Source organism: Gopherus flavomarginatus, chromosome 9, assembly GCF_025201925.1.
Source record: "Gopherus flavomarginatus isolate rGopFla2 chromosome 9, rGopFla2.mat.asm, whole genome shotgun sequence".
Lineage (NCBI taxonomy): Eukaryota > Metazoa > Chordata > Testudines > Testudinidae > Gopherus > Gopherus flavomarginatus.
Window position 1 is genome coordinate 33,775,897 of NC_066625.1, and position 24,137 is coordinate 33,800,033.

At 46.6% G+C, this 24,137-nt stretch overlaps 1 protein-coding gene across 6 annotated transcripts in view; it reads right to left on the minus strand.

Moving 5' to 3' along the window:
• Nucleotides 1-24,137, minus strand: part of CREBBP (CREB binding protein) — a 195,676-nt gene that overhangs the window by 98,419 nt on the left and 73,120 nt on the right. For 2 of the 6 annotated variants that reach the window (XM_050968022.1, XM_050968021.1), the window contains exon 3: nucleotides 13,333-13,509. The exons of 1 other annotated variant lie outside the window; for it this stretch is intronic. In XM_050968022.1, the coding sequence (XP_050823979.1) occupies nucleotides 13,333-13,509 (177 nt within the window). 3 more of the 6 variants (XM_050968025.1, XM_050968027.1, XM_050968026.1) reach the window with 3 other exon arrangements.

Consider the following 24,137-nt stretch of genomic DNA (forward strand, 5'->3'; position numbering starts at 1 on the left):
TCATGCTAAATCTCAATAAGGTCTATCACCATGTTTGCAGCATTCTTTGAAGTTGAGGTTTGAGGGAATTCCCTTTTTCCCAGTAACTATTCAACCCCAAAATCTCTGCACTGAAAACAATTCTGATTGTATTCTGTGACAGTCATGAGAGGCTTCAGGCTCTCCCTCTGGGGTTCTGGATACTCAGATAGCTCTCACTGCTGGAATCTACATAGTGTGACGAGAGGTTATACAATGCTTATATCAGTTAATTACAGCTGGTTATCTCCCCCAACATTTCTGAAAAAGAGCTATTAAAAAGATACTTTTTGTTCCTTACATGCAAAAAGATATTTTCATAATATACATCTCTATCAATCCAGTGCCATTATTGAGAACAATGGATGTAGCTCCAGTATCCACTGCTCCGATATTGTTTGCACCCAGGAAGAGAAAAAGTTCCTTAGCTTGTCCTGATGCTAAGACTCTGTGCCTAGACCCTTTTACCCTAAGGCTGACCATTTAAAATGTAACGGGTCTCCTTGTTACCTCTTTGGCACTGAAAGAAGTCAACCTTGATAAAGCTTGCTTTCTTCCTCAAGTGGCTTCACCCCTTTTTCCTGAACAGCAGGCTACAGTCTCCCTGGATTCATTCCTGCTGGATTCCACCCTTAGGTTATCTAGACCTCTTCTAAGGTAGGCTTTGGAAGCAATGCAATAATCCTTAATCCTTCAAAGAACAACTTTCACTATCAAAAGAAAGCTGTCTTTTAAGGGCAGGGCTATTAACATGAATTTGGAGGTCTAGGCTGTGGATCTAAAGGTTCTAACTCTGCTGATACCCAGTTGAAGTTATGATGATTCCACATGAAGGAATTTGTTTTTTATAAAGCTAGGAAATTACACACAAACTACATTAAAAGGACATTAAGATTGGAAAATCAAGTGCTCAAAAATTAGGAAATGCCAGTACTATGGTTTCCTGTGCCACCTTAATTTGCTCCCTTATGTGTTTGCATCATGACATAGTTTTTAGCTATATGATAACATACTACTATTTCCATAGAATTCCTGTTTCAATCAATCAGTTTACAGGACAGACCACGCTCTGAGAAATCAAAGTAGTACAGTGAATGAGGCTGTTGCTTGTAGGACTCCTGACTCATTTGTTGCAGAAGTTTCAAGATATGTAGTGAATAAAGAAAGAGAAAGGATGGTCTCTCATACTTAAGGCAACTGAATGCCTGCCTGAAGAAAAAACGATTACCCACCTTTTAGTAACTGTTGTTCTTCGAGATATGTTGTTCATGTCCATTCAAAGTAGGTGTGCACGTGCCAAGTGCACGCCAGCTGGAAGATTTTCCCTAGCAGCGTCCGTAGGGTCGGCCCGGGCGACCCCTGGAGTGGCGCCACCACAGCGCCCTATAAAGGGGCCCGCCGACCCTCCACCCCCTCAGTTCCTTCTTGCTGGCACTCCAACAGAGGGGCAGGAAGGTGGGTGTTGGAATGGACATGAACAACACATCTCAAAGAACAACAGTTACTAAAAGGTGGGTAATCATTTTTTCTTCGAGTGGTTGTTCATGTCCACATGACTCACAAGCCTAACCTTAGGAGTCGGAGATCACTTCTGACTGGAGAACTGTACGCCCGAAGGCTGCGTCATCCCTTGCCTGGTGCGTGATGGCATAGTGAGACGAGAACGTGTGGATGGAGGACCACGTGGCCGCTCCACAAATCTCCTGAGTCGGAACCTGAGCCAGGAAAGTTGCAGAGGAGGCCTGCGCCCTAGTGGAGTGGGCCGTGACCGGAGGGACAGGGGTCTTAGCTATGCAGTAGTATTCCCGGATGCAGGTCGCGATCCACAAAGAGATTCGCTGAGAGGAGACCGGGAGCCCCTTCATCCTTGCTGCCACTGCGACGAAGAGCTGGGTTGAGCGTCTGAACAGCTTGGTATGCTCTATGTAAAAAGCCAAGGCCCTGCGGACATCCAGGGAGCGTAGCCTCCGCTCTTCGCTGGAGGTGTGTGGTTTCAGATAAAACACCAGGAGAAAGATATCTTGGCCTATGTGGAACTGCAAAACGAACTTGGGTAGGAAAGCCAGATGAGGTCTAAGTTGGACCTTGTCCTTGTAGAAAACTGTGTACGAGGGCTCTGACGTTAACGCTCGAAGCTCCGACTCCCGTCGGGCCGAGGTGATCGCCACCAGGAAGGTGGTTTTATATGATAGGTACAGCAGGGAGCACGAAGCCAGAGGCTCAAAGGGAGGCCCCGAGAGGACCAGATTCAGGTCCCAAGCAGGGGTCGGCTGATGCACATGAGGGAAGAGCCTGTCCATACCCTTGAGGAAACGTCCAACTAGCAGGTTCGCAAACACCGAGGCACTCCTCCTCTCCCAGATGAAAAGCGGATATGGGTCGCCAAGTGAACGCGAATGGAGGAAATGGAGAGGCCCAGTTGTCTTAGGTGAAGCAAACAGACAAGGACAGCGGGAACTGGTGACCCCGCTGACCTGACCATATAGAAGCGCTTCCATGTAGCCAGGTAGCTGGCCCTGGTGGATGGTTTCCTGCTACCTAGCAGCACCTGTCTGACCTGCTGGGAACACTGCAACTCCACCGGGTTCAGCCATGGAACATCCAGGCTGTGAGGTGAAGGGACTCAAGGTTCGGATGGTGGAGGGAGCCCCGGTCCTGTGTGATCAAGTCCAGGAGTAGGGGCAGCGTCAGGGGCGCCTGAACTGACATGTGCAGGAGTGACGTGTACCGATGCTTGCGCAGCCATGTCGGAACTATCAGGATTCACCTGGCATGATCCCTGCGAATCTTTAAAAGCACCCTGTGTACCAGGGGGATCGGAGGGAAGATATAGAGCAGACTGTCCTCCCATGTCTGTAGGAAGGCGTCTGACAGAGACCCCCGACTGCAGCCCAGGAGGAAGCAAAACCGTCGGCACTTCCTGTTTTCCCTTGAAGCAAACAGGTCTAACTGGGGAAAGCCCCAGAGCTGGAAAATTGAGCGCACCACATCCCATCGGAGGGGCCACTTGTGACCCTGGAATGAGCTGCTGAGGGTGTCCACCAAACCGTTCTGCTCCCCCAGAAGATAGAACGCTGTCAGCTGAGTGGCATTGTGAACGCAGAAATCCCACAGCGCGAGGGCTTTTCTGCAGAGGGGAGAGGAGCGTGCACCCTCCTGTTTGTTGATATAAAAAACTGCCGCCGTGTTGTCCAAAAGGACTGAAACACACCTGCCTGCCAGGCCAGACAGGAAGGTCAAATACGCCAGGCGGACTGCTCTCAGCTCCCTGATATTGATACGCAACTCGAGGTCCTCCGGTAACCACAAGCCCTGTGTCTTGAGGCATCCCAGGTGCGCTCCCCAACCTCAATCCGAGGCATCCGTCACCAGGGGGAGGAAGGGTTGCGGGGCAGCAAAGAGGACACCCATGCAGACTTCCCGTGGGTCAAGCCACCACCGTAGCAAGCTCAGCACCAAGCAGGGAACGGACACCACTGAGTTCAGGGGGTCCCTGACTGGACGATAAACTGTTGCCAACCAGGACTGCAGCGGGTGAAGCCAGAGTCTGACATGGACCACCACATAGGTGCACGCCATCACGTGGCCCAACAGCCGGAGGCAAACTGGCATCATGGTAACCGGGGCACGGTGCAGTCCAAGGATGAGTTCAGAAATTGCACGGAACCTGGACTCTGGCAGGTACACTTTGGCGTGGGTGGAGTCCAGACCCGCTCCTATGAACTCTATTTGTTGCATCGGAGACAGGGTGGATTTGGTTTCATTCAGGAGGAGGCCAAGATCGAGAAAGGTCCGCCTGATGAACAATACCTGGGTCTCTATCTGCTCCTTGGAGTGGCACTCTGTGAGCCAGTCATCCAGCTAGGGGAATACCTGGATGCCCAGCCTGCGCAGGAAGGCCCCCACTACCAACATGCACTTTGTGAAGACGCTGGGAGCAGCTGACAGGCCGAATGGGAGCACCGTGAACTGCAGATAGATGTCGGTCACAACGAATCTGAGGTACCAACGGTGCCGTGGAATTATGGCAATGTGGAAATAGGCATCCTTTAAGTCGAGGGCAGCATACCAATCTCCTGGATCCAGGGAGGGGAAGAACAAGGACACAGGGACCGTGCGGAACTTGAGTTTTGGCACAATCTTGTTCACCTGCTGCAAGTCTAGGATGGGTCTCAAGTCCCCTTTTGCCTTCGGTATTAGGAAATACCGGGAATAGAAGCCTTTGCCCCTGAGCTCCTGCGGGACTTCCTTCACTGCCCCTGCCTCTGTGAGGGACTTCACTTCTTGAATTAGAAGTTGCTTGTGAGAAGAGTCCCTGAAGAGGGATGGGGAGGGGGGTTGGTGGGGCAGAAGGGAGGAGAACTGGACAGAATATCCCCTCTCTACTGTGCGGAGCACCCATTTGTCCGATGTAATTCGGGACCAGGCACTGTAGAAGTGGGACAGATGTGACCCAAAGGTAGGGTTGGAAGGATCCAGAGTCTCTATCGGTAGGTCGTCCTCGACCATATCATCAAATAAGGGGTCTAGGTCCAGATAGTGGTCTGGATTGGCTAGACACCTGGCCGGAGGGGTGGCGCTGGTGACGACTCCTGCCATTTCTGCCCCGCCTGTGCCCCAGATCCTGGCGAGTCTGTGGCTGGTATGTGCGAGGGGCCGTCTGAGGCCTAAAATTGTCTGCGCTGGGTCGCGGAGGTATGCAAGCCCAGCGAGCGAAGTGTGGCCCTTGAGTCCTTTAAGCTATGGAAACGTTTGTCCGTTTTCTCCAAAAATAGCATCTGCCCTTCGAAGGGGAGGTCTTGAATTGTCTGCTGGACCTCACAGGGCAGGTCTGAGACCTGGAGCCAGGCTCCCTGCCGCATGACCAGTGCCATGGCCAGGGTGCAAGAGGCTGAGTCCGTCGCATTTAAGGCGGCCTGGAGGGAGGCTCGAGAGATCAGTTTGTCCTCCTCCACTGGTTAGCCTCGTCTACTACCAGGGAGTCAGGGGGAGGGTGGATGTACAGGTGTTCATTCTTTTTAGAAGGGACGAAGTAGTGCCACTCCGTCCTCTTGGCAGTGGGGGCCAATGAGGCTGGTGTTTGCTACAGGGTGCGGGACATATCCGCTATAGTCTTTATCAGCGGGAGGGCCACCCTGGATGGCCCTGAGGGGGCCAGAATGTCCACTACAGGGTCCACGTCCACCTCAATCTCCTCCGCTTGGATTGTGAGGCTTTGAGCTGCTCACCGAAGCAACTGTTGGAGGATTTGAGTGTCCTCTAGGGCCGGTGCTGCAACCGTGCCCGAGACTGCCTCGTCCGGGGAGGACGACGAGGAGATCACATGGAGTGGCCCTTCCTCCGGTGCATGCGGCCCCTCGGGGTCCTGCGGCACGTGGTACTGAGGTTGCGGTGCCGGTTCCGAGTCTAAATGTGGCACTGCGGCCGGTACAGGGGTCACCAGTGAGCGACTTGGTGTATCATGTGGTGCCGGCGGAGCCCGAACTGGAGCCGCTGCCAGTGTCGCTGCCCGGTTAGGGGGTGCTGAACTTGACAATGGCACACTCCTGCCCGGCGACGGTGGGGGAGGCAGCTGCGTCTGGGCCACCGACGTCGAGGACATCGAAGCTGACCATGACCGAGGGCCAAATGCCTGGCCTACCGACTGATGGTAGGCCTAGGGAGTCCAAAACGGCCACTGCGAGGGCGGCTGCCATTGTTGCTGCCACTGCGGGTAACGTTGGTGGCTCACCCCCAAAACCGATCTCCTGCTCCGTGACTGGCTGGAGTGATAGGAGTCTGCCTCTGAGTCTGAGGTCTCTGAGTACGAGGATCTGGGGGGAGCCTCTCCTCTGGTCCGGTGCTGCCTTCACAGCACGGTGCGGGGAGGGAGGCGATAGCATGGCTGGCTTGCCTCTAGACTGTACTGGTGGAGGGACCACAGTAGGCAACTCCCTACGATGCGGGGAGGCCGGTGCCGGGAGGCCCATTAGGTCTGAGGCCGCCTTGAACGCCTCCGGCATCGACGGGGGACATATGTCTCCGCTGTGGTCCAGGGAGTTAGGCTGGTCTGGACTCGACCGCCCTCTCTGTGGTGCAGGAGTCGACTGAACCGTGGAGGGCTGTTGCCCAGCCTGTCCGCTTACACCCGCGGACGGTGTGGACTTCGGATCCTGGTGGGGTGACCGATCCCTTACCGGCTTCTCTCTCTTGGCGGGCACAGGCGAAGGTGAGCGGTGCCGCACTGTGGCCGACTTCCTATGACCCGACTCCGTCCGGTGTCAGGTTTTTGACGACTTGGGCTGGGCCCTAAGTCCTGATGTCGGTGCCGGGGCACTCCGCACTAAGGACAACATGCTGGGCCCCGCCTCAGACGGTTCTGGGTCCGAGGGTGGTCGCAGGACCGCCTCCATCAGGAGGACTCTAAGTCTTTGAGCCCTGTCCTTAAGAGTTCACGGGTGGAAGCCTCTACAGATAGAGCACCGGTCCTTTTGGTGACTCTCTCCGAGGCACCTCAAACATGCAGAGTGCAGGTCACTCTTGGGCATGAATTTCCCACAGTCCTTGCAGAGTTTGAACCCAGGGGACCCGGGCATGCCCCAGCGAGCAATAAAGACTCTGGGGGGCGGTATCCCCCAACTATGAAAAATTATATACAAAGATCTATCTAACTAATTATAATATGACTGAATACACGGACTAAATAGTAAGGAGAGGACACTGCCAACTTGCTATGCAAGAGAAGTTCCAGCTAGCCGTCACCAGCGGTAAGAAGGAACTGAGGGGGTGGAGGGTCTGCAAGCCCCTTTAAAGGGCGCCATAGTGGCGCCACTCCAGGGGGCGCCCGGGTCGACACTACGGACACTGCTAGGGAAAATCTTCCAGCTGGCGTGCACACAATACGCGCACACCTACTTTGAATGGACATGAACAACCACTCAAAGAAGAACTATATTCTATCCCTACCTCTGCCACACAGTTCCTATGTGATACTAGGACAGTCACTGAAAGTGGAGGTTATTTCAAAATGTGGAATTCAGATAGAAACCACATATGTGGGTATGCGCATGTGCACCACGTGCCCAAATCTAGAAATTCTTCAAAGCAGAGTCCATAGGCCCGCACATGCACAGTAGCTCTCATTGTGCTCCCAACCGAGGGTAGAAGAAGCAGTGCAGGTTGATGCCCCTCCAGTTCCTCTTCTTACCCCAAACTCAACAGCATCCAAAGGAGATGGGACAAAGGGTGGGTAGTAGAATACAGATAGGGACTACACATCTCGAAGAAGCTACAGTAGAGTAAGTAACCTCCACTTTGAGTGCTACTAATTATGTGTATTCCACATGGGGGCGACTGGTAAGCCCTGTTCAGACTGGAGGTGGGTGGGAGGAAGCTGGTAACAAAGATGCTTGCAATACTTCTGATCCCATCGCTGTCTGAGGCATTGCATTTCCGATCCCATCTGCAACTGAGGCATGAACTAGAGTGTAGTGTGTTGCAAACATGGGGCTAGAACTCCAGGTAGTCTCCTTGTAGCAGGACATCAGATACAAGCTGCCTCCACATCATGTCTACTTGTGTGGAATGAGTTGTGACAGTCCCAGGGAAAGGAATTTTTGCTATCTTATAGAACTCCAAGATGCATCCCAAAACCCACTTAGAAATCCTCTGGGAGATTCTGGCTTGCCGATACAATCTCTTTGCTATGGCAACAAAAAGTTTCAGGTAATTTCCTAATAGGTTTGGCGCTTTTCAGGTAGAATGTCAGGGCATGCCAGACATCAAGGGAGTGGGGTCTCTTCTCTTCAGAGGAAATGTGGGGTTTTGGGAACAATACAGGTAAATATAATTTCATTGAGGTGGAACTCAAACAATTTGAGGGAGAAATCCAGGGTATAGTTGAAGAGAAACCTTTTCTTTGTGAAACACTGTATAAGGAGGATCCACCATGATGGCTCCAAGCTTCCTGACCTTCCTAGCAGAAATGACAGCCTCAAAAAGCCACCTTCATAGATAGGCTGGTCATGGCACACGTTGCCATGGGTTCAAAGGGCAGACCTGAGAGTGTCCACAGGACAAGGTTAAGGCCTCATTGATGTGTAAGATTAAACACTACTGAGAAGGTCCTGATCAGGCCTTTCACAAATTGTGCTGAAGCAGGGTGAGTAAAGATGGACCATCCTGGAGGGAGGAAGGCACTAATCACTGCTAGGTGTACTTGCTGAGAACTAAGGGTGATCCCATGAGCATTCTATTTCTGACACCCATCCAAACACTAGATCATGAGGTGGAGTGAGCCCAGATTGGGTTGCTTTATTTCCCCTCGCCCCATCCTGGGTTAGGAGATCTGGGAATGGGCGAACCCTGATTCGTGGGTGGGCAGGCAGACATCTTTAGAAGTTCCATGAACCAGAACTGTTTGGCCCAGTAGGCTGCTAGGAGAATGATACTGGTTCTGTCATGAGATCTCTTCCCCACAACTTGTACAAGAAGGAAAATGGGAGGAAAGGCATATCTGAGGCCATTTGTCCAAGGCAGTAAAAGAGCCTTGCCTTGGGAGTCACAACCCACGGCTCCTCTGGAACAAAATAAGGGGAGCTTTCTGTTAGCCTGGGATTCAAATATTGGAGTACCCCACTGTGTAAGTATCTCATTTACTCACTTAGGATTGGAGTACCCCACTGTGTAAGTATCTCACTTAGGATTGTCATGAACCTCCCATTCACAGTCTGCCAAGAAGCTTCTGCTTAGTCTGTCTGCAAGGGAGTTGTGAATACTGGGGATATAGGCGGCCTGTATCGTGATGTGCTTCCTGACACACCAGTTTCAAAGTCTGATAGCTTCCAGGCGAGGAAATGAGATTTTGCTCCTCCCTGTTGGTTGATATATACCACCATGGTGATGCTGTCCAACATTATCTGTACACGGAATAAGCATATGAGTGGAAGGGAGGCTTTGCAAGCAAGGCAGACTGATCTCATTTCCAGTATGTTTGTATGTAGCCTGTTCTCTCATGAGGTCCAGGTACCCTGACCAATGTGGTTGTACAGTGAGCATCCCATGGGAACGCACACCATGACCAACAAATGAAGGAGGTGCTAACTCTGGTGGAAACAGTCACCTTGGGATTAATGTGGTCCTTGTTCAGTTGGCAGATTGAATGGAGCCAAGCTTGCAGACACCACAAGTGGAGTCTGACAAACAGAATCATGTAAGTGCATGCGGCCCTGAGCTTAACAGTGAAAGATACCTGTGCACTGTAGTTTGTAGTCTGCAGGTAACGCATGAAATCACATTGGTTATTTTATGAATCCTGTCTGTGGGGCGAAATGCTCTTGCAGAAACTAAGTCCAATGTCGCCCCCATGAAATTTATTGTCCTTGTGGGTAACAAAAAGGACTTTTCTTTGTTTATGCAAACATCTATGGCTGATAGAAGTTGTACGAGAAGCCTTGTCGCTGACCTGACCACCTAACGAGCGTGGTCTACCAGTAGTCAGTCATCTAGGTATGGAAACAAGCCCTGGTGCTTCATCTGGGCTGCTACCACAGAGGAAACCTTCGTAAATGTTCTGGGTGCTGTAGTGAGCCTAAAAGGGAGGGCCTGAAACAGTTCCTGGCCAAACGTAAAATGCAGGAACTTCCTGTGTGATGGATTAAGGTCCCTGTGGAAATACATGTCCTTTGTGTCAAGAGCTGTGAACCACATCCTTTCCTGAAGGGAAGAGATTACCAATGCCACTATAACCAGAATTTCAGCTTTCAAATAAAGATGTTGAATTGCCAAAGGTCAGGATGAGACTCCACCCTCTGTCTTTTTTGGAAATTGAAAATACAGGGAGTAGATCCCCGTCCCATGATGAGGTGGGATACGCTCTATTGCCCCTCAGTGCAAAAGGGATTCTACCTCATGTTGAAGAATCACCTCATGAGAGTGGTCCTCAATGTGGGACCAGGAAGGGAGTTTGTGAAGCAGAAAAGAGCGAAATTCTATGGAGTATCCCTGACGGATAATTTCCAGAACCCAACTGCCCGTAGAAGTATTTAGATTCTATAGCATTAAACTGAAGTTTCAAAAAGGAATTATGCAGCTGTGCAAATGGCTTCATAATTGAATTATAAACAAGGTCCTGACTTTACCAGGTGTCAAGCAGCCCCCTTCTATAAACACACCACCAAAATATAGATTTTTAAGACAATGTAAACAAGAGATGAAGGAGCACTCCTCTGACAACTGGATGGGACTAAGACCTGGAAGACTGAGATTTATATCCTCTCCTGCCCATTCACATTTCTTTTCAGACACAGCCTAAAGCAAGGATTCCTGAAATTCCTGCTAGATTTAAGAGAGTTATCCAGAAGACAAGGATGAAATCTGTGCATCAATGCTTTTGCTAAAGAATGGCAATGTTTCTAGTGTCAACCAACAGTAAGTAATTTGCATCTCATGGAGAGGCTTTATCAGTTTCTACAGTAACTGGTATCATGTTTAAGAGCATAAAACGTAACTGAATTCGTAGTTTCCATAGAAACTATACCAGCAATTCAATTACATTATTCTTAATACATTGAGAGATACTAAAGCAAGTAGTGATATTTTAATTTTACTTTGTGAAGCAGCAAGCACAGAAAATATCACATGAAACTGCAAACTTACAATATTCTAAACATCCACAATTTCCAAAGTAAATTATATTTTTAAAAAAGTATACTAACAAGAACTATTCTCACAAGCAATTTGCACTAACTAAAAGTCATTTGTTTTGCACAGCGGAAACATGAGAGCATTCAACAGTGGACTTCCCATATCAGAGCCAAAATGATACTAGAGACAGTATTCACTCTATCAGCGAACAGTCCACTTTGTATGTAAAACAAAACTTTAGCTGTTTTAGGAATTTACACACACTTGTAGTGGCGCAGATAGAACTTACATAACACAACATTTCTCGCATCTATTTTGGGACTCAGTGTACAAGGTTAAAACCAAATACAACCCTTTGTGACAAATAATACAGCATACCTGGAGAATTAATTTACTGCACAACTGTGTACACACAAACTTTGTCTATATTATTAGAAAATTTACCCATTGCTGAAAATGCAGATGAGGTGAACCAGTGTGAAGTTTAAATGGCAAGTGCAGAGAGGATCAAAGTAAGTTCAGTAATGTTTCAGAAACCATGGCTGAACCTTGCAAAGCAAATTTGTTGCTTCAATGTTCTAAAAGGTGACCAATACCACAGTGAAATTCTAAAAATCTGTATGAAAAGGGCATTTCATTTTATAATGGCATTTTTAAAACACAACTCTCATTTAAAATACAATACAGTGGTCAAAATGCACTTGCTCTCAGTCTTTTGTCAAGACTGTGGATGGAAGTGGCATCTCTTACTAACAGTAAGATGACAGCAGGCACAGTTAGATAAATTTTAAGCACAATAGGGCACTTTAACTTTGCAGTAATAAATGTGAAAACACAGTTTATGAAGTAACGATACCACAATCTAAGATACTGGACCTTACCATAAGTTCACCACCAATATAAACAAGTTTCTAGTTACCTAACTCAGAGGTTCTCAAACTTCATTGCACCGTGATCCCCTTCTGACAATAAAAGAGAAGGGAGAAGGAGAAGGGACCAAAGCTTGAGCCCGCCCAAGCCCCAATGCCGTGGGCAAGAGGGGGTTGGCAAAGCTGAAGCACAAGGGTTTCAGCCCCAGGCAGGGGGGCCTGTAACCTGAATCCCAACACGCAGGGCAGAAATCCTCAGGTTTTGGCCTCAGGTGATGGGGCTTGGGCTTTGGCCCTGGACCCCAGCAAGTCTAAGCCAGCCCTGGCAACCCCATTAAAATGGGATCACAACCCACTTTGGGATCCCGACCCACAGTTTGAGAACCACTGAAACTTATTCTAGAAGTAGCCTTATGATTACATACCAAACAGTATAAAGAACTGAATTGGCCGACTTCTCTTATAACTTTAAGGATGACTTGATTTATAAAGCTCAACAAATTTTTCAGTAATCATTTTAGGAAAAACTGTTGTAATTGATTGTTTTCCATCCTGTTTCTCCTTTTGCTTTGAGTTCCAAAATTGTATTAAAAAAGCTCCTCCTCCTCTCTAATCAGCTGTGCCTTCATTCAGCGATGCCACAATCCAGTGTTGCCTTTATAGCAGCATTCTAATAGCTAGAAAAAATTAGGAAGGAGCTGATTATTTTGGTAAAGAAGCTTTTTCTTAAAGGTGATCTGCAAAACAAAAATGAACACTGATGTAGAGGGAGGTTCTCAAATTGAAAATTTTGTAGCAATATTTTTATAAAGAATCCCTAAGATTAAAGGAAAATATCTTCTATTTTTCAGTTTGCTGGGTGCATTTGACAGCATTTAGTGAATTCAGTTTCACTGTTTCTTTGAGTGTGCAAATCCTTCCCCAAACTACAGACTCACCTTTACTTCTGCTGTAGCTGAAAGTGTAAGACTGAAGAGGCAGCAGGTGATAGTGTGCACGAAAAGAAAAGGAAAGGTGCACGCCTGAGCACAGTCAGTGATGTTGCTCTTAGATACGCTCAATTCTGAACATCAGCAGGGAACAGAGACAGCTCCCCCCTTAATTTTAGTTTTAATAATTTTTAAAAATGCAGAGCATACTATTTAGGGGTACTCAAAGAAAATATTTCAAAAAATGCAAGTTCGTAGTGTCCCCTTTTAAGGACAGAACTTTTTACTAAATGCTCCTGGTAACTAATAATGGGGGTTACTGAGCACAGAAAGAAATTTTATATAAGTTTCTAAAGCCCCACCCCACCTTCTTGATTATTTCCCAGTTTACTGGAGATATGACAGAAAGTAATACTGTCTCAGAGGAACCCATGCAATTCCTACTGTCTGTGATACCAGAGAACAATGAATTCTGCGATATCTTCAATGAAACAAAAAGTACCAGTTTCTGAGGTGAAAAGCTATTGAGAGGGTGGATGCTAGTTACATAAGAGTAGCCAAACCAGGTCAGACCAATGGTCCATCGAGCCCAGCATCCTGTTAGACTTATTTCTGTCTTTCATGCTCACTACAGGCTGGATAGCGAGCACACTTTACATATTTGGAACTTACCTCATTTTTGTTTTACAATTCACCTTTAACATTTTGCTGACCAATGCCACTGAGGAAAAAAAATCAGATTCATGAGTTTTCAATATCGTTCATTAAAATCTAAACTAGTATGATGTGAATTCAGTTTTTACTAGACATAACTTTATTCATTAGGACTTGGAATATATTTTGAAGATGCATAACAAGGAAGGGGAAAATGACATGAGTTAAATGCAACTTACCATATTTGGCACACTGGTAACTGAAGTACTCTTGATGTCAGTAGGAAAGGGAGGCAAATTATTTGCCATGCCTGGCTTGTTTGGTAACTGAGGGTTCACGCCTGTAGCTCCCATCTGCTGCCCTCCAGCTTGACTAAAGGGCTGCCCGAAGGGACTAGTGTTACCTGTCATTCCCATCTGGAATAGAAACAAATATATTACTATTAACTTTTATTTATCTACAAACATTTTTAATATAATAAAAGCAGATGTAAGTATCCATCTTCATATTCTTTAATCCATACAGCTAAAAAACCCTCCCCCTGACATTGTGGGGTCACTCATTCGTCTCTAAGTTATCTGATCAGGCAATAAAATTTGGACACCTGGTTCTATTCATATGCCCTTTGTGTCAACCTTATTTGTTGCAGTACAATTTATAAAAGCATAATAAAACTCTGAAGGAAAAGAGTTACTCTTTCCAATAACGCATTGACAAAACAGACCCCCAAAGCAGATAACTTTTGTGTGTGCTCTTTTGTGCAGGAGATGCAACTCTGTACACAAATTGCACATGGGGAAATAAAGGAGTACATAGTAATTTTTTATTCTTTTATTTGTTGAAACATTTTGAAATTTTACCAGAAACCCTACTTTACATCAGATATGGCATACTAACCCAATAAGAAATTCTGAGTATAAGTTTACATAAGCAATCAATTTATGAGATATTTAATTGATAGCCATAAATAACATTTTTTAAAGGTTATGAGTTTGTCTTCCAAACAAGGATGAAATGGGGATGGAAGACGGGAGGGGCCTGATTATGAAGTGTGGAGATTGCTTATTTTCTCTTGTATTTATAGCAGCCAAGTTTAATATGAGTGTATTCTTTTATATACCATTGGCAAAAACGTACAAGGACTTAGGAGGATTTCTACTGTAGTACAAGAGAGGAATTGTTAGGTTCACACATGGGGAGTTTAACAAGAACTATAAACATGAAACAGAAAAAAAGCGAAGTAGAATGTGTTTATTTAGATTAACACAAAAATGTAAAAAGGACACCTGTCTCAGCTTCTTTGCACCCTTGCCATAAATTACAAAAAACAAATAAATGTAACAATAGCCAGCAGAACACAAAATTTCCCTTGTATGAGTAACAAACATTGTCTATCCATAAGATCTATTTGCTTGTGGAAGAGTCTCTCAAGAGAAATGGTGGAAGCCCTATCACTGGAGTCATTCAGAACTACACTGGAGAAAATCACTTAAATATACTGTAGGGAATTTATTCCTTTGGCAGGGAAAGAGCAAGATAATTTAATCCCTCTTTTCTATCACTAGCTTTATAAAATCCATGACAGCAAATCAGTGTGACAAGTCAAGAAAACAACTTTCTTATCGGGGGAGGAATTCTATACACATCCCCATCATCACTTTTCAAAAGTCTTACATATGTGTAAATTCAAACATTTGAAGATCCAGATTTTAAATATTTAACAACCTCCAGTTTCCCTTTCCATTGATCTCATTTGCCCTTCCTCCCACACACACACTCTAGCGTTCCCATGCCCTGGTTCTTTACCCTCCTACAGAATCACCTCTGGCAATAGGAGGAAAAAGTGAGGGAAGGCTTTAAAGGGAGAAAGTTATCCGTCTTCAAGGTCAGGTCAGCTTTCTGCCTTTCCCAGTGGATGCTACTGAGCAGGATTCTCTCCCTCTCCCTCCCTCTAGCACTGCTGAATATGCTTAAAACAAGAAACAGGAAGCAAATGCTAGGTGTTCTGTACTTAGTAACTGGATGACAAATTAAACAGATCACTGACTCAGCTTTGCACCTCTCCATGCATACCTTACTGTCATTAGGGGAAGGGAGTAAAACAGTCACCTAGCCAGCCAGCTATGAAGCACTCAGCATGGACAGAGTTACTGGGCAGGAAGTCTCGCAAGCCTTTCCCAACTCTAAGGTGCTGCATTAGTATAGTTGATTGGTTAGGGGGCTGGGCCAGAGGAAAGCAAGAGCCGCCTGTTTAGCACGCGGCCAAGCACCAATCAAAAAGGCATAGTCTCCCTACCTGAGAAGAACTGTGTTTGGGCTTACAAGTGTAAGAGCCCCCTGACTGTGAACTCAGTACAGGTGAGGAAGGGCTGTCAGAGCTGGTTATGGCTCCCTGATTCTGTAGGGTGATCAACACTGGCCCTCTCCTCAGTGAGAGGCTACTTTAAGTTAAACCACAGGCAAAGGGTCCATTAAGCATCTCCCAATTCTGCAACACTACTTGCTTTTATGTAGCTGGCAAAGGAGACATTCATAGGAGCTTATGCCAGCACACAGCTCCGACCACTCTGAATTCCCTACTGGTCATTTGCAACCAGATTCCAGTCCTTTTGCACTACACAGAGTGGTCAGATCTCATTTGAAGGGAATCTATCACAGTTCGGAATCTTCTCTTCTCTGGAGAAAAATAAAGGGAACTAGTTTATTAGAACAAGAGAATTCCTTGGAAAAGGACCTTACATGGAACAAGGAAAAAAAAAAACACATTGACTCTCCTCCTCTGAGGCAAAAAACAGTGGGGTTAGTTCAGAGAGCAGTCCAGATGGAGAAGTTATTACAGTATTAAAATAAATAAAAAGTAGACACTCAGACTGCAATTCAACTTTACAGGACAAGAACACACATTACTTTTATCCAGAGCAATAGATCGAACACAGACTTTCCTAGGAGGCCGTACAGTCACCAGAGTGAACAAGCATTCAGATCAGAACACTCTAAAAGTTAAGGTTGCTTCAGGAACATTAACTTAGCCATATTCTACATAGAATGTCCATTCAAAACAAGCTAAACTAGGAGAACGTTAAGGTTGCAAAGTCAAGCACTCAAATTAGGAAACGGCATATTTAAGGCTGCCTCTCCAGCCTTAATTTGTGCTCCCGGTGCAAATGCATTATGATAGTGTGTAATCATGTAATTAAAGACTATTTTTTTCAGCAGGAAAAAATTGTGCCAGCAGAGGGAGTTTTGAGAGTAGAGGACTGTCTCTCTTCTCTCAGTTCTGGTGCTCTCTGTGCCACAGCAGCCTGAAGGAGTAATTGCAGGGGAAGTCTTGTTCAGCCCCTGCAGCCCCAGGATGGAGTATGCTCAGTCACTCTGTGAGGTTCGGGGGGGCAGCAGGGGGAAAGAAGCCATGCACATTTCAGTAGCCATACAGGAGCTGTGAAGGAAAAAAGAGCCTGCTGACTACAGACAATCTTCAGAGAAATTAGGTGCCAAACTCTAAAAGACTGTTACCTTTCGTAACTGTTGCTCTTCAAGACTCGTCGTTCATGTCCATTCCATTGTAGTTGTGTGTGCTCGCCACATGCATTGTACCAGAAGTTTTTCCCTCAGTGGTATCTGCAGGGGACTGGCTTTGGCACCCTCTTGAGTGGCACATGTATGTGCCAGTATAAGGGCACCACCGGCTCCCCCCTCCCTCAGTTCTTTCTTGCCAGAAACTCCAACAGAGAGGAAGGAGGGTAGGTCATGGAATGAACATGAGCAAAACATCTCAAAGAACAGTTACGAAAGGTAACCGTCTTTTCTTCTTTGAGTGCTTGCTCATGTCCATTCTATTGTAGGTGACTCCCAAGTAGTACAAGTGGCGGTGGGTAGGAGTTCATGGACATGTTGATTGCAACACAGCTCTGCCAAATCCAGCATCACCCCTGGCTTGCTGGGTGATGGTGTAACGCATCATGTGAGTACGGAAGATCACATTGCGGCCCTGCAGATGTCCTGGATTGGGACGTGCACCAGGAAGGCAGCCGAAGACACCTGAACCCTAGTCAAGTGAGTCTTCAGTATCGGTGGAGGCACAGCCTGCACCAACTTGTAACGAGTATGGACACAGGTGGTGATCTAATCTGAAATCCTCTGGGAGAACACCGGAAGGCCCTTCCATCCTGTCAGCTATTGCAATAAAAAAGCTGATCTGATCTGCAGAAGGGCTTGGTGCGCTCCTGGTAGAATGACAGGGTGTGCCTGACATCTAGAGCGTGCTGCCACCTCTCCTCATTGGTCATGAGGGGCTTCGGACAGAACACCAAGAGGAAGAGATCCTGGTTGACATGGAAGTATGACACCACCTTTGGCAGGAAGGCTGGATGGGGCCGCAGTTGGACCCATGTCTTTGTAGAATACTATGTAAGGGGGCTCCCAAATAAGGACTTTAATTTTGGAGATATGTCTCGCCGAGGTAATAGCTACAAGGAATGCAACCTTCCACAACCGGCTAGGTGAGGAAATAACACCACGCAAGCTAGACGGATGGCTCTGAGCTCCCTGATGTTTATGTAAAATGTGAGCTCCTCTCCTAACGATAGCCCTGCGTTCGCAGTGTACCAAGATGCGCTCCCCATCTGAGGTTGGCTGCATCCGATATCAGGGAGATCATGGGTCACAGGCTTGCAAATGGCACACCTTCCAACATCACCACCAAGTTGGACCACCATTGCAGGGAAGTAAGTACCCGTGGTGGGATCACGGGGAGCATGTCCAGGTGATGCCTGGCCGGGGAGTAGACCAACACCAGCCACATCTGGAGGGTGTAGTTTGAGTCTCGTGTACCGAACCACGTACATGCATGTGGGCCATGTGCCCCAATAATTTGAGACAGTGCTGAGCGCGTGGCCGTGACTTTAGGAATCAGATCTGACATTGCCCTGAACCTGACCTCTGGAAGGAAGGCTCTGGCTAAGATAGAGTCAAGGACTGCTCTGATAAACTCTATCCTTTGAACCGGAACCAACGTTGATATGTGTTCATTTATCAACAGGCCTAGAGCTTGACAAGTGGCTCGCAACGTCTCAATACTGTGCTGGACCTGGACCGACCCTTGATGAGCCAGTCATCGAGACAGGGATAGATCTGAATACCCCGACATCCGAGGTAGGCTGCCAACACCAACATGCACTTCGTAAACACCCGTGACGCCATTGCTAAGCCAAAGGGGAGCACTGTGAATTGGTGGTGGGGTCCCAACTATGAAACATAGGAACCCCCTGTGTCCATGAAAGATCAATATGTGAAAGTAAGCGCCTTTCACGTTGAGGGCAGCGTACCAGTCTTCCAGATCCAGGGAAGGAATGATGGAGGCCAGGGAGACAATGATGGAGGCCAGGGAGACCATGCGGAACTTCAGCTTTTTGAGATACTTGTTAGGCTCTGCAGATCGAGGATGGGATGTATCCCCATTGGTCTTTGGGATCAAAAAATAATGGGAGTAAAATCCTTTCCCCCTTAAGTGAAGAGAGATTTCCTCCACAGCTCCCACTCACAGAAGGCCCTACACTTCCTGAGCGAGCAGATGCTCTTGAGAAGGGTCCCTGAAGAGGGACCGGGAGGGGCAGTAGAAGAGAGAAGTAGGAATAAACTGGAAGGTGCACCCCTCCCCCTCCATTACTGTGCTGAGGACCCACTGGTCTGACGTTATAGAGGCCCAGGAAGGGAGACAAATGGTTGGGGAAAAAATAGGGATGCTGGATCCAGGTCACAGGCTGGAAAGTCACCCTGGAGAGCACCCTCAAAATGCCTGCTTATCACCCCGCTGGTTGCAGGTAGAGCTCAGACGAGCTGTTGGTCCTGCCGACAGACTCTGTTCGGGACTGATCCCCGAACCTGTGGGAGTGCTGTGGCTGGAACTGCTTTTTCTCACAGGAGCTAGCATGTAAAGGCCCAGTGAGTACAAGATAACCCTAGAGTCTTTTCAGGCCTTGTAACTTGCCAGGCCATTAAAAGGGAGGTCCTGGATGGACTGCTGAACCTTCACCCACAGGCCCGAAGACTTCACCCAGGATACACGACTTATGGAAAGGGCCGAAGCCATGGTCCGGGCCGCGGAGTCCGCTGCATCTGAGGCCACTTGGAGGGATGCCCTGGCCACAGCTCTGACCTCAGCAGAACAGCCAGAAACTCCTTTCAGAGCTCCTCTGGCAGCAAATCCACAAACGTGGCCATGGACTGCCAAATGTTAAAGTTGTAGCAGCCAAGTAGGGCCCGATGATTGGCACTCTTAACTGGAAGCTGGGCCATCGTATACATTTTTCTGCCAAAGAGATCGAGCCTCTTCACCTTCTTATTCTTAGGGGTCGATCCTGGTTGGCCCTATCTATCACACTCATTGGCTGCCAACACCATCAGTGAGCTAGGAGTGGTGTGTGTATATAGGTATTCAAATCCCTTAGCGGTGATGTAATACTTCCTCTCTGCCCACGTGGAAACAGGAAATAGGGAAAAGGGAGTTTGCCACAAGGTTTTGATCAGCTTTACCACGCCTTTATGGATGGGCAATGCCACCCTGGAGAGGGCTGCTCCAATTAACATATCAAACAGAGTTGGAGGGCTCTGCCAAGTCCTCTAACTCCAGGTTCAAAGCCATCCTCTTAAGAAGCTTCTGGTAGGCTTTTATATCATCCTGGGGGATGGCATGGGAAGGTCCCGCTATTGCAGGAGACTGTCACTGACCATTTCTCAGATGCCCCTGAGACTGATCAGTGTCTCTGTGATGGCTGGGGAAACCCTAGGGGTTCCATAGCTGCCAGGGAGCCAGTCATTAACCTTGGGGCCATGTGGGCACTGGTGTGGTCCTGATGGGAACGCCGACGCCCCCAGTGGGTAGCCCTGGCCTGCCAGTAGAACTCCCTCCTCACTCTCTGAGCCTGAGGAGGGAGAGAATCATCTAGGGGACCAGGACGGTACCGAAGCCGCCTGTCTACCCCAATCCCATCGGCCTGCTCTGTGAGTTTCCACCAGTGACCTGCACCAGGAAGACAACTCCTCATGTCATGCCTCTGGTGACAGCATTCGGTGGATCAGCAACAGTACCCCAGCAATCAATGACTTATGCTTTGAGAGTGGAGTCACTCCGTGGATAGGAAGCAAGAGGATCAGTGTCCTGGCTCAGGGGATCGACGCCTTGCCCATGGGGATCTGTACCAGAGACCAGTGATGTGACTCTGAGGACAGGCATCTGGACCTCTGGAGCGATGCCATGAGCTTGGAGATCAACCCAACCACTTCAGGGACCAGTGCCGAGACTCCAGGACTGGCAACACGCCTCCACAGGTCTGCACCACACAGCCAGTGAACGATGCTGGGATCCCAGGGAACACTGCATAGAGTCCAGGGAACAAAGCCAGGAACTCTGACAGGTAAATTGGCGGTGTTACTCTGGTGAGCACTGGCGAGGCACTCCCCGAGTCGGGAAATGGTGCCGTACCTATGGGGACTGCTGGAAAGACCCCAGAGTGGGTTTATCCCTCAAACTGGGCACCTCGCTGGCTTGGGTGGGCAGCACCAGAAGAGACAATATGTCCATAGCAGCTTAAAAGGCCTCCGGCGTGGACAGCATTGCCACATGCCTCTACCCCTTCCCAGGGTGGCAGATGGGTCACAAAGTGGGCTTGACAGCTGAACAGGTGCTGAAGCCTGGCCACCAGCCGGAGGAGATCTGCCCTCCCTTTATGAGATGCAGGAGAATGCCCTTTCCTGGCCTCTCTCCTTCCCTTTATGAGATGTAGGAGAATGCCCTTTCCTGGCCTCTCTCCTTCCCTTTATGAGATGTAGGAGAATGCCCTTTCCTGGCCTCTCTCCTTCCCTTTATGAGATGTAGGAGAATGCCCTTTCCTGGCCTGTCTCTGCTTTTTTAGCCGGTACCAGGCATGGGGATTGGTGCCAGTCGGAGGCTGGTGGCATGCTCTGCACTGAAGCTGTGTCCTTGGAGCAGAACTGAGCCAGATCCGAGACCGCTGCGAGGGCTGACTCCATAAGGAACGCTCTACATTAAATGTCTCACTACTGTTTGGTACATGGCTTGAAACTCTTACAAATGTGACACTAGTAGCTCAAGTGGGTCTCCCCGAAACACTTCAGACAGCTTTGATGGAGAATCACTGACTGGAATAGGTTTTCTGCAGCAGTCCCAAGGCTTAAAGCCTGGGAACCGGGGCATGGCCCATTCCTAGGTTAAGTCCCACAGGGGACTAACTATTTCTAACATACACTGAAGGGAACTAATACACTACACAAACTATCTAAGAACTATATATAAGAGAATTCACAACTAGGCACAGTTGCCTTGGCAAGCTTTCCTTCTCAACATGTTGCAGCACTGTCACTGGTGGTAAGAAGTAACTGAAGGAGGGGGGGGAGCTGGCGGTGTCCCTTATCCTGATACATATGCGCACCACTCCAGAGGGTGCCAGAGCCAGTCCCTTTCGGATACCACTAAGGGAAAAATTTCTGGCACCAGTGCATGTGGTGAGCACACACACCTTACATGAGCAAGCACTCTAAGAGCAACAAATCTTTACTGAGCATGTGCACCAAGATATTTCAAAGGCTTCTAACTTAGCCAGGGTGGATAAAAATCAATGTGTGATTTTTTTTTTGATAAAATGCATTTGAGGAAAACACCTATCTAAACAGAGTTTTAATTAAGATACATTATAGCGCAAAGATATCTCATCACGAAATAGGGATTATACATTCTAATTCTATAGTATGAGACAATATATTCATGTAATGTATAAAAAAAGTTTTGTAAATGAGTTCCAATAGTTCATAGATTAGGGAACTAATCTTATGGGGTTCAGGGGCTTCTGTATAGATTATTTAGGTTCCATAACAACCATTCTGCAGCAGCTGCTCTGAAAAAAGTGGGAGAAATCAAGCTAACTCTCCCACAAGATGTGCAATAGAACTCAGTAGTGGACTGTTTTGAGCCCTATATCAAGAACTGGCCTAATTTGATGACAGTTTGTGAACAGAACTGTAAAAAAATAGATGGCACTGTCACAGCCAAAGTTCTCAACATTGGGCTTAAGGGAAATGTTGAACACATGCTGAGTACCCTGAAGCCTATTTCTGTGGCCTTCAACAAAATGCAGGGAAATAGCTGTTCTATTGCTGATGCTGTTGAAATTTGGAAGGAACTGAGTGAGAGCTTAAAAAGAGAAATATACAATGAGAGAGTTAAATTACAAGTATTAAAAAAACGAATGAGACAAGCACTATCTCCAGCTCGTTTTCTTGCAAATATTCTCAATACTCTGTACCAGGGTCAAACCTTAACTGCTCAAGAAGAGGAGTTGGCTATGACATGGGCATCCAGCAATCATCCCTCCATAATGCCAACTATAATAAACTTCAGAGCTAAGGGTGAAACGTTCAAGAGATATATGTTTGCTGATGATGTTTTAAAGAAAGTCACACCAGTGAACTGGTGGAAGTCACTTAAGCACTTGGATTCAGAGTAGGGTGTCCAGGTGTCCCGATTTTATAGGGACAGTCCCGATTTTGGAGGCTTTTTCTTATACAGGCTCCTATTACCCCTTACCCCCATCCCGATTTTTCACATTTGCTGTCTGGTCACCGTAATTCAGAGACTGCTGAAGTGATAATCTCACTCAACAGCAGTAGCTTCTTCTGCCAGTGTAGAAAAAATATTTTCTTCCTTTAGACTAATTCATTCCAAATTGAGAAATCATTTGGGACCTGAAAAAGCAGGAAAGTTTGTTCTTCTTTTCCAGATTAAGAACAAACAGGAAAATGAAAGTGAAGACAACTGAATTAGCTACAGAAGGCAATATTTTAAGTTTCTCATGTTGACCTGGCTGACAGTCGATTTAATTTTTTTTTAAAGAATATTTCATTTAATTATTTTAGTTAAAAACAATTTTAACAAAAACAAACCTGATTTTAAAAAACTTGAATGTTTAACTAAATTCAAAAATTCATATGCTTGTTTTGTTAAAATATTATATGTTTGCTGTTGAAGGAAAAAAATCCAGAATATATAACATGTTTTAGTTAAATAAAACAATTTAAATGTCTGTCGGCTGATGTTCTCCTTCTAATACAGCATGGCAAGAAAATCCTCCAAATATTAATGATTAACCTGTTGAATTGGCGACAGTTCACTTCCCAATGATTTCATAAATATAGGCTTCAATTACCTTTGGTAAATGAAATAACCAAACAATCATTCATTTTCTCATATAGCTGTAAAAGTAATCTGAAAAGTTTTCCAAAAAATCACTTTAATAATGTATAGTATGACCTTCTAAAAACGAAATCTACATCTATCTCTGAGTTGTGAATATGTATTAAAGTTATAAATAACAAGAATGCACTTTTATGTAGAAACCCACGATTAAATTGAGTCTTCCTGACTAGTGATTTAAATCAAATCCACCCTGAACTTCGCCAACTTTGAGTGAATTTTCAGAGGGACAGCAAAAGGCACATCTTTGACACAAAACCAATATGCCCCCTGCCAAATTTCAAGTCTCTGCTCCAAAACATGGAGCCGCAAATATAACTATTTTAAGATATTTTTTAAACACAGGCAAAACTATTTTTTCCCAAAACCTCCCTCTCAGAAATGGCAATCTGTTTTAGCTGAAAACTTTTTTAAAAGACCTATCTCAGGTAGAAACCTAGAATAGAAAATGTGAGCCCAAGTAGTTTAAGTCTGGCCAAGTTATAAGCAACTGAAAAAAACTGTTTTAAAATGGAAAGTGGTGTGCTATTAACCTATAGTATCACATGCACCACCCATAATTTCCAATTCTTCTGTCCTTTACAATGTGAAGCTTACTATGTCATGTTTCAGATATAAACTTGCCAAATTCAGCATTGCTGGAGCAAACTTAACGTTTGGAATTTCTTAACCTGAGTACTTGGTATATCACCGTTACTTTCACACTTTGATTTTAATTATCATTGCTTCAAAATTAAAACAAATGTTTTACTACCATGCAGAAAATAGCCTTTCAAACTA